Here is a 10,990-nt window from a genome sequence, read left to right on the forward strand (position 1 = left end):
GGCAAAAAATTTCGCTGCCTGGAGTGGCGGCAACGGGAACCGCCCGAAAAAGGAGACAAAGACGCCGCCGCCGCACACCTGTTGGCTCCCTCGGCTTTACCTGCACTCACGGTCACCCTTGCTCACACCGGGAGCAGTTCACAGGGCTGAGGGAGGCCGAGGCGAGGCGGCGCCAAAGCGCCTGCGCACGTACGGCGGCCGAAAGGGACCAGAGGCGCCGCAGCCGGTGACAGCCGCGAACCTCACCGTTTCCCCACGTGGCCGCGGAGACCGGGTGAGGAGCGGTGGCCGCCGAGCCCCCTCGTGCGCGAGGCAGGGAGTGGACGCCGCGGGGTCGGACTAGTGATTGTGGCGCGTCTTTCTGGGACTTGGTTTTGGGTGATGAAAGATCGTTACGGAAGCCGCCCAGGGACAAAATCACCCACTTCCCTGCTCTTCGCTTTTTTTCATTTATTCATTCTTTCAACACTTATGTATGTACTGACTGCCTGCTGCATGTCCGGCCCCATCCTAGGCATTGGGGGGGAAGGTGTTTAACAAAACGGGCCCCAGCTCTCATGCAGGTTAAATATCATTGGGGAGGAGACTAGACAGTAAAAGCAAATAAATAGATGAATCATTTTGTTCCATGTTGAGATAGTATTAAAATACTAAAAGCGATGCGGTAGGAGAGCGGGGCTGCTTTAAACAAAGTGGTTATGAAGGATGTCCCTTGGGTAGCTGGGAAGAATGAGAAAGAAGCGGGGAAGCCCAGGTGAGAAGGTGTAGGTAGGGAAAGTGTTGGTAAGGGAACTGGGTTTTGTTCTGAGAGGGTTGGGAAGCCACTGCAGGATTTTGAATAGGTGAATGAGGCGGTCTCTGTGCTTTCAAGTCTCCCTCTGGCTGCCTTGTAGAGCACAGAGGCACAGGATATGGCAGGGAGGAAACAGGTGAGGCCACCTGAACCAGGGTGGGTGTGGCAGGTGGAGAAAGATGAATCATTCAGGGTCCCCAGTTTGTCAGGGCACCGTTTTCTTGATAAGCAGAACCATGGCTTAGAGAGGGAAGCAGGCTGTCAGTTGAGAGCCTTGATAATTCCCTTCCCCTCAGCATGCCTTGGACGCAGCGTGGGGGTCGGTAATGCTGTTTCTTCTCCTGGCCTGGCCTGTTCGCCAGGTGACTCCCAGATGACCATTCCCAAACACCATCTTTCTCATGAGCTGTACTTTCATCCCTGTCCCTGCCCTCCACAGGTCTGTGCTGGATCCAGGGGACCCTGAAGGACTGTCCTAAGTGGTGGTTCCAGAGCCAGACACTGACCTCCCCAGCTCAGGGATCTCAGGGCTGAGCAGAGGGAGATTCTTGGGGTGGGGAGGGTGTGGGGGTACTGAGAGTACACAGACTCTGTCTGAGTAGCTAGGGAAGGCTCCCGTGAGGAGGCGGCCTGGAAGGGCTGGTGGAAGCTCCGCAGAGGACGTAGGTGGAGGTAAAGTGTTAATGAGACAGGATAGGATCCTGGCCTTCAGATTCCTCATCCTTAAAGTAGGCACAATGACATTCCCCTTTAGGACTGTGCTTCTATGACCGAGTGGCCACTCATCAATGGCCCACTTGGGTCTGAAGCGTGGCCAGAGTAGCAGAAGCAACGTCTGGTGGCAGAGCCAGAAAGCAGAGTCCCTCCAGCAGCATCCAGCCCCTCAGAGCTGGCCAGGAGCACCCCACCACCACCAGCCTGGGCTCCCCAGTGAGAAATTCTTTATCTTGAAACAGAAAATCCTTATTCTTTTCCTCCACCTTTGATTTGGAAATCCTTAGCAATCCCTAAACAGGCTCCCTGTTCTGGAGAGCAAAGAGGGGGATATCTGCAAGGGAGTGAGGTGAGGTGTTTGATGCCTTATGTCTGCCACCCCCCAGTAAACTGGCTGAATTACCTCTTAAGCAACAAAGGAAAAGAACAACTAGGTGATGTTTATTGAGCTCTGTGCCAAATCCTGTTCTAAGTGCTTTGTAGAGATTGATGGGTTGAATTTTCACTGCAGCCCTCTAGGTAGATTCTGTGTTTGTCCCTGTGTCACGCGTGAGAATTGACCAACAGTGAGGTTAAGTGTAAGGCTGGGGATTTGAGCCCCCCTGGTTGGCCCTGGAGCCTGTCCTCCCCATGACCCCCAGCCCAAGCATATGCACAAACACAGATAGAATAGTCACATTCTATGCTGCCTCCACAAAGAGAAGTGAGAGCATGGGTGGCTTGTTTCCCTCACAGCCCAAATTTGCACATTCCCATGCCACGATCCTAGTGCCCCCATGTGCCTTTGTCCCCCTAATGCACTTTCTGTGCTTTCTACGGTGCATGATTCTGGAATGGACTCGGGACCAGAAAAAAACAAAACTGTTTTAAAAGACGATATTACAACAATCAAGAAAGTCCATCGTGTGCTATATGTTAGAAAATAGCATTGTATCAGTGTTAAATTTCTTGTGTTAAATTTCAGTTTTGTGTGAATGTATAAGAGAGTGTCCTTTTCATGTTGACATCTGTAGGAGGAAGGGGTCCCATGACTGGAAAGCATTCTCAAATGATGTACGTGTCACACACTTGTAGGCACACACTCACTCACATAGGTTAACACGGCAAAATGTTAACAATTGGTGAAGCTAGGAGATCCTTCCGCTTATACAGTGCTCCTTGTACTATTCTTGCAACTTTACTATAAGTTTGAAAAGTGATGTATTTCTCATTTTTTTAATTTTTGGCCATACCACGCGGTATGACCACAGTGGTCTTCAGAAGCTTCTTTGCTTTCTGGTCTCACTTGATGCTCCTGGCTTCTCTGGCCCATTTCCTGCCCAGACCTGGAATCAACTCTTACTCCAAGAGCCCTGGCTTCTTTGGTGGGAAATGGTGTTTAGAGACCACAGTTGGTATTCAGGGTGCTGCTCATTGCTGCTGTGGTGTCATTTCCTCCAGGCATTTTCAGTTCATATTAATAGAAAATTGGTTATTTGCTCAAGAGAAAATGCATCATGAGTTCATATCATATTTCCAGTTAAAATTTAGGAGTTCTCAGTTTTTACTTCTTTGATTTTATGTTAGAATCTTTTTTCTTTTATGCTCATTCCTAATGATATAAACATTATTACTTATTTGCTACATCTATAACTGTTTCTGAATAATATTTCTAATGTGGTTTCCAATAATATGATTACTGAAAACTGTTGAAGATTTTCTTTTGCAGTTTTATCCTTAGGGTAGATCCCAGTAAGAATATACAGTCATATCACTGTGTTTTAAAATTGCATGAAATGGGCTTCCCTGGTGGCGCAGTGGTTGAGGGTCCGCCTGCCAATGCAGGGGACATGGGTTCGTGCCCCGGTCCGGGAAGATACCACATGCCGCGGAGCGGCTGGGCCCGTGAGCCATGGCCTCTGAGTCTGCACGTCCGGAGCCTGTGCTCCGCAATGGGAGAGGCCACAGCAGTGAGAGGCCCGCGTACCGCAAAAAAAAAAAAAAATTGCATGAAATGATCTGATCCACGTAGAAATACTGTTAGGTTCATGACTTTCATTTTGCTCTTGATTTTTAGGGATTGCTTTTATTTTTATTTTGGTTATTTTGGCGTATTTCTTTTCCTAATCACATAAAGCATTTAGTTGAGTTCCAAATTCAAACCTGTAAAACAAGGTATGTTAAGAGAGAATAATGCAGCTTCTATTCCTGCTCTCACCATCCTTTTCTCTACCTCCCCTTACAGGTAACTATTTCTATTAGCTTTTGATTTACTTTTCTTTTTATTTATTATTATTTAGTAATAATAAATATTTATAGTAACAGTAATAAACATTACTTATTGTTATTTTTATTTATTTTTTTTTTTTTGCGGTACGCGGGCCTCTCACCGCTGTGGCCTCTCCCGTTGCGGAGCACAGGCTCCGGACGCGCAGGCTCAGCCGCCATGGCTCACAGGCCCAGCCGCTCCGCGGCGTGTGGGATCCTCCCGGACTGGGGCACGAACCCGTGTCCCCTGCATCAGCAGGTGGACTGCCCTTATTGTTATTATTTAATTAAATAAGTATTTAATATCATTTTTTATTTTATATTTTATTAGTGCAATGGTATGCTATCATAACATATTTCATTAGATAAGTACATTTGAAGTACATAACTATATAATAGAGTAATATGTGAATAATATTGTTTATATTGTAATATTATAGTATATTATAATCATACAACATACAATATAATATTATTAAGATATTTTATATTTATTTTACTGTTACTACTTTTTACTATAAGGACATACATTATGTTAACATTTCCCATTTTTTAGATAAAATATACTGAACTACCTGCCCTTGTCTGTACTTTTAGATATTCTGTGGATGTTGGGAGATCACCCTTTCCTGTGACTCAGGTTGTAAGAATTTTTCCAGGGTGGTTATAGGCTCTGGCCCCTTGGTAGATGCTCCCTAAGTGGTAGCCAGGTTCTCATTTGCCCTCTGACCCTTGATGATGCTTACGTCTCACCTTCTCAGCTTGGGAGCAACTACTGGGTGCCCTTGACCCCACACAGAGGAGATGAAGATGGCCTCCAAGCACATCACCCAGGAGACCTTTGATGCAGCCGTTCGCGAGAACATCGAGGAGTTTGAGCTGGGGCCAGAGGAGGCAGTGAAAGAGGCCGTGGAGCAGTTTGAATCACAAGGTAGGGTGGTGTGGCTCGGTCTCAGCGCTGGTCTGGCTGTTTGCCCAAGAGTCGCCTCCAGTCCATGGCTCTTAATGTGAAAAGAGTGGTATCCTGCCATGACCACATCCCTCCTGGCAATGACAGCCCTGGGCACTGTCTTCTGTCTACACTCTGCCCCAGGCATGCTGGCCACCCTCTCCCACCTCGCTGGAGCCCACCCTCTACTTGCCTGGACCTTACCCTGACATCTGCAGGGCTGGGTCCTTCAAGGTGGGTCTCATTTTAACTGTCGCTTCCTTGAAGAGACTTTTCTTGACCACCTCCCAAGAAAAAGGGCCACCTGTCTCCCTGCCCCACCTGCACCCCAGCTTGAGTTCATGGAGGCAGAAGGGGTGTTGGTCACCAGCCTCTGGAAACAGGTGACATGCTCCAGCCAGGCCGTGGAAGAGAGTGGTTAAGAGGGAGCTCTTTGCAATAATGTGGGCAGGGTTAGACCCTGCTAGCCACAGCAGGGACCTCCCCCTTCCCATGACAGGCCAAGGCAAGGGATGAGAGTCGTCTGATAGAGGCAGAGGCAGGAAGCTGGGGATGAACACCCTGCCCTCCCACTCCTCCTGCCCCTGATCTTGAGTCCGGCTTCCCATTGGCCAAACCCAGTCAGACGCCAGAGGGCAAGGGAGACTGGGGATCCAGCGTTCGACGTCAGAAGCTGGTGTCCCGGGCACAGAGTAGTGTATAGACACTGGACAGGGGCTGGTGGGGCACCTAGACAGGTTCTGCACAGTGGGGGCTTCCTTTGGGGGGGCAAATGAGGCTGGGGATGCAGCCAGGGTGAAGAACAATGGGAGCCCCAAGGGAGAAGGCCATGGGTTACCCTCCCTTCTCAGCCCACCAGACAGAGTGTGTCCCTCACTGTGGTGCTGGTGTGTAGCTTCACTACTCCTCTGCTCCCATTGGCTGGGGCCAAGGTACAAAGACCCCCACACCCCACACCCCCGTGTGGGCGTGGCTGCTGGACCCTGCCCAGGCAGGGAGGGAGTGGGGTGGGGAGCTGGGCAGATCCCTGAAGGCCTCCAGAGTAGGTGGTCCCAGCTGAAGGGACATGAGGTGTGACTCCAGCAGGCCCATGGGGATGATGGCTGTCACTTGTTTCCTGACTTCCCCATCCCCCTCAGGGGTTGATCTGGGCAACATTGTAAAGACGACGCCGAAAGTCTCTGCGGATGGACCCCAGGAGCCCACACATGACATCCTGCAGGTAGGAGAGGGCAGCCCACGTGGGCCTTACACGCATGGTCCTGCATCACCTCATAACTCTGTCGGGGGCACCCTTTCCCTGGTTCCCAGATGGCAGACACAGATTCAGAAGGTCAGAGCCTACTCAGCAAGCACAGGCAAGCCTGAGTGTGCAGCCAGGGCTCCTTGAGTCCACGTCAGAGGGCCTCTCAGGGACCACTGTGATCTGTCCACCCACCCACGTGCCACATTCTGGGATTGGAGCTGTTAGAGTGGACGGGGAGTGGGTAGCACTCCAGACATAAGGGGCAGACAGCATTCATGTTTGTCTTGGTATTGGGAGCCTTCGGGTAGATGGCCCCCTGGAGGAGCCTCTCTCTGCCTCCCAACCACTGAATTTGCTCAGAAAATTGGACAGGAATCCCAGGAAAAGAGAGTGCAATCATAGTAAGGCTGTCACTTACTGAGCACCGACTCTTTACTGGCACATTACAGCCCATCCCCTTAGCACTCAAACTGGCCTGCAAGGTAGGTGGTGTCATCTCTGGCTTCCTGTTGGGGAAACGGAGGCCCAGAGCCTGCCCTTGCTCTCCAGTGACCCAAACAAGGAAAGTACAGCTCACAGAGGTTAAGTCCTTTATTTAAGGTCATCCATCAAACTGGTAAACTGTTGGTAAAACAGCAGAAGTTTCTAGTGTTCATTGAGAACCGGCTGTGGACTCAGTTCTGTGCCAAGTGCTTTCCTCATGCCATTTCAGTTATTCATCCAAAGACATCTGTGAGGGTAGGGTTATCATCCTCATTTAAAGGATGGGAAAATTGAGATCCAAAGAGAAGAAATGATCCCACAAGCCACACAGCATGGACCACCTCCCCCCCACCCCCAAAAAAAAGCAGGAGGGGGAGACAGCCGTGGATGTGAACCTAAGGGAAATCATACAGTATCTGTCCTTTTGGAACTGGCTTATTTCACTTAGCATGATGTCCTCAACGTTCATCTGTGTTGTAGTATTTGTGGTTGAATAGTGTTCCTTTGTATGGTTGAATAATATTCCATTGTATGGCTACACCACATTTTGTTTATCCATTTGTCCATTGATGGACACTGGAGTTGTTTCTGCCTTTTGCCTTTCTGTCTTTCAATTCTTTTAGGTATATACCCAGAAGTGGAATTGCTGGATCTCTTGGTTTAATTTTTTGAGGAACCACCATACTGCTTTCCACAGCAGCTGCACCATTTTATATTCCCACCAATAGTGCACAGGGTTCCAGTTTCTCCACATCCTCACCAACACTTGTTATTTTCTGTTTGTTTTTCTTTTCATAGTAGCCACCTTAATGGGCGTGATGGTGTCTCATTGTGGTTTTGATTTGCATTTCCCTAATGATGTGATGTTGAACATCTTTTCATGTGCTTAGTGGCCATTTGTGTATCTTCTCTGAAGAAATGTCTATTCAAGTCACACACACAAATAGGTTTTAACCTATTTCTTTCACCTTTTAAAAAATTTTCGTTTTTATTGAAGTAGATTTGATTTACAATGTTGGGCCAATTAACCTATTTCTTTTTTTTTTTTTTGCGGTATGCGGGCCTCTCACTGTTGTGGCCTTTCCCGTTGCGGAGCACAGGCTCCGGACGCGCAGGCTCAGCGGCCGTGGCTCACGGGCCCAGCCACTCCGCAGCATGTGGGATCTTCCCGGACTGGGGCGTGAACCCGTGTCCCCTGCATCGGCAGGCGGACTCTCAACCACTGCGCCACTAAGGAAGCCCTAATCTATTTCTTAATATTCTGTTTCATCATAACATATGTTTAGTTAAGTCCACAAATCAGAGCTCAGCGAGGGTTGGCTGACAGGCATTCTTGACTTTCATGGCAGTCGAGGCCAAATCAAAGCACTTCGGGCTGATGGTATCTGTAGACCCACCCTCACCAGGGCTGGATGCAAATGATGTCATAAGCTCCAGGGGCATGGGTTCATCTTGGGCTCAAGCTGAGACAGGTCCTCAGGTCATGGCATTGAGTGGCCACTAGACTTGTGTGCCCTATTCAAATTGTCTTCTCTCATTATAAGCTTTTTCCCCAAGGGCTTAGAGTTGAACATGGGTAAACCAACCGTGTGTACAGCATGGTTTCATTTGGCAGGTACTCAGTAAATATTTGTGGAGTGAATGAGAGAGATGAACAGGAGGTATATGATATGGGCAGGACTGGTAAGGGTGGCTTTTACCTTCCTTAGAGAGCTAACCATTGGTGGGTATGTCAGTTAGTTATGACTGTATAACGAACAACCCAAGGGGAATTCCCTGGCAGTCCAGTGGTTAGGACTCCGTGCTTTCACTTCTGTGGGCCCGGGTTCGATCTCTGGTCGGGGAACTAGGATTCTGCAAGCCACGTGGCATGGCCGAAAAACAACAAACAACCCAAAACAATAGCCATTTTATTGTTTTTGATGATTTTGCTGGGTTGACTGATCTCAGTTGGATGTTTCTTCCGCTGGTCTCACTTGGGGGCCTCTCATGCAATGGCAGCTAGAGCTAGAATGTTTAATGTCTGTACTCGTGTGTGTGGCTCCTTGTCAGGGACACTGAGATGGCAGGGCCTCTCTCTTTCTCTCTCCCTCTCCCTCCCTCCCTCCATGGCCTCTCAAGCTCAGTGGGAACTTCCCTGGTGGTCCAGGGGCTAAGACTCCATGCTCCCAATGCGGGGGGGCCCGGGTTCAATCCCTGGTCAGGGAACTAGATCTCACATGCCACAACTAAGAGTTCGCATGCCGGAACTAAAGATCCCACATGCTGCAACTATAAGATCCTGCATGCCGCAACTAAGACCCAGCACAGCCAAATAAATAAATATTTAAAAAAATAAATAAATAAAAGCACAGGTGTGGAAGCTGCCCCACACAGCTGGAACTAGCCCCACAGAACTTCCACCAAGGCCCAGATCCCACACGAGGGAATCCCACAGGGGTGCAGCACTGTCGCTGTGACCGTCTTTGGACTGAGCTGACACTGAGGTTTCTCCCATGTCCCTTAGGCCCTGGATGACCTGCAGGAGTCCATGGCCCGCTCTCACCCCCAGGAGGTGTCAGCGCACCTCGCCCGCTTTTGCGAGCAGTGCAAGCAGCAAAAGGCCTGCCGCTTCTTGGCAGCCGAGAAGGGGGCCTACCCCATCCTCCTCGCCACCTGGAAGTTGGCCGCAGCAGGTGACCAGGGTCTCCTGCTTCAGGCCCTCAATGCCCTGTCAGCCCTGACTGATGGCCAGCCCGACCTCTTGGACACGCAGGGCCTGCAGCTCCTGGTGGCCACACTGGCCCGGAATGCTGACTCGGCCAACGTGACCTGCTCGGGGATCCGCTGTGTGCGCCACGCCTGCCTGAAGCACGAGCAGAACCGGCAGAGCCTGGTAAAGGCCGGTGTGCTACCCCTGCTGACTGGTGCCATTGCCCGGCACAGCCGCTGCGCCGACGTGGTCAGGGAGGCCTGCTGGGCCCTACGCATCATGACCTTTGATGATGACATTCGTGTGCCTTTCGGCCGTGCCCATGACCATGCCAAGATGATCGTGCAGGAGAATGGAGGCTTGAAGGTGCTCATTGAGGCCGCCAAAGGTAGGAGCAGGTGTGGCAAGAGTGAGTGAGGGTTTAGGACTGCTTCAGGTCTGGCTGGCTCTGGGCAACTCTTGTATTTGTCAGCTTGGTCCCACCTGCATGGCAGCCCTAGCATAACAGTGTCCTTACTCCTAGTTGCTCCAGGAGAGTTCCAAGCCAGCACTCATTGGCCCACACCACATCCCATGCTCATCCCTAAACCATTTGGGGAGGGGGCTTGGCTCTGTCCAGCAACACAGACTGAGAGTGGAAAAGAGGGCTCCTCAAAGGGAAAAATAAGGGTGCTGTTTCCCGAAGATGGGGGAGTGTTGCTGGCACTCACTGTGGCCGCTCCCAGGCAGAGGTTTACACTTTGGTCCATACTTGGCCGCCCATTCTTGTGCATGTCCATGTGCCTGACTCTAGGGTGACCCTGATGAGGCAGCCAAGGGAGGTCACAAGACTGACGTTTGGGCACCAAAGCCCCTGACCTCTGTCCACTGCACCCACTGGAAAAGGCCTGACTGGGGTCTGGTGCACAGAAGGTGCTAGAAGAATGAGTTCCCCTTTCCAGCCTGTCCTGTGGCTCTGGCTGTCTCACTAGGCCTGTGTGTGCGACTCTGGCCCTGTCTGTGGGGGACTGGGGCCTGCCTCATTCTCCCCTTCACACCTCCAGAGAGGGTGAAAACCAGCTGCAAAGTTGGGCTGCTTTTCCAAGGGGTACTTTGCATCTTCCTTGTTTATTTGCAGGAGCTCCTATCAGTGAGAGTGCTACCACAGAGACAGAACCAGTAGGGTGTGTGTGTGTGTGTATTTTTGTATATATATGTATACATATATACGTGTATATATATAGAGAGAGAGAGAGAGAGAGAGATTTGTTGCGGGGAATTGGTTCATGTGGTCGTGGGGCTTTTGAATCTGAAATTTGTGAGGCGGGCCGGAGGCTTGGGCAGGAACCAACACTGTACTCTGCCAGTGAGCTTCTTCCTCTTCAGGGAGACCTCAGTTTCCCTCTTAAGGTCTTTGGCTGATCAGATGAGGCCCACGCAGACCGTCAAGGGTCATTTCCTTGAAGTCAGTTGGCCGTGGATGTACCACATCTAGAGAATGCCTCCACGGCACACCTGGATTAGTATTCATGGAGTCACTGGGGACTGTGTCCTGGCCAGGGGGCCCTGTAAATGACCATCACTGAGCTCTGTGTCATTATGGCCCTCTGTGCCCCCCTGCTAACTCCCTAACTCTCCTCCCCCCATCATTCTCAGTCATGCCTCTCCTCCCTGGTGCCTCTGAGCTTTGTCTTCAGCATCTGTGTTTAATTTTGCTCAGGTCAACTCTATCCATATGTCCCTCTGCAGCTTCTAGGTGTCCTGTTGCAGTTAGAAAGGTCGCTCCCTACCCAAGATCATAAAAATAGTCTCGGATGTCTTATTATAGCACTATTATGGTTTTCTTTTTTTAGCCGAGATCATCAGTTGGTCTGGAATTTATCTGGG

At 50.2% G+C, this 10,990-nt stretch overlaps 2 protein-coding genes across 3 annotated transcripts in view; one reads left to right on the plus strand and one right to left on the minus strand.

Moving 5' to 3' along the window:
• The window catches only part of SUGP2 (SURP and G-patch domain containing 2), a 31,105-nt gene extending 30,739 nt beyond the window's left edge, over positions 1 to 366 (minus strand). The window contains exon 1 of one of the 2 annotated variants that reach the window (XM_082650689.1): positions 247 to 366. The gene's annotated coding sequence lies outside the window, so the exon portion shown is untranslated. Of the gene's footprint in view, positions 1 to 100; positions 218 to 246 lie in introns of those variants that run through there. The other variant, XM_082650687.1, reaches the window with a different exon arrangement.
• Positions 142 to 10,990, plus strand: part of ARMC6 (armadillo repeat containing 6) — a 12,647-nt gene continuing 1,798 nt past the window's right edge. Inside the window, exons 1-5 of the mRNA XM_082650385.1 lie at positions 142 to 274; positions 4,516 to 4,685; positions 5,843 to 5,925; positions 8,939 to 9,512; positions 10,168 to 10,211. Coding sequence (XP_082506511.1) covers positions 4,559 to 4,685; positions 5,843 to 5,925; positions 8,939 to 9,512; positions 10,168 to 10,211 — 828 coding nt within the window. The 5' untranslated portion in view covers positions 142 to 274; positions 4,516 to 4,558. The remainder of the gene's footprint in view (positions 275 to 4,515; positions 4,686 to 5,842; positions 5,926 to 8,938; positions 9,513 to 10,167; positions 10,212 to 10,990) is intronic.

This window comes from Grampus griseus (assembly GCF_964374135.1).
Source record: "Grampus griseus genome assembly, chromosome: 3".
NCBI lineage: Eukaryota > Metazoa > Chordata > Mammalia > Artiodactyla > Delphinidae > Grampus > Grampus griseus.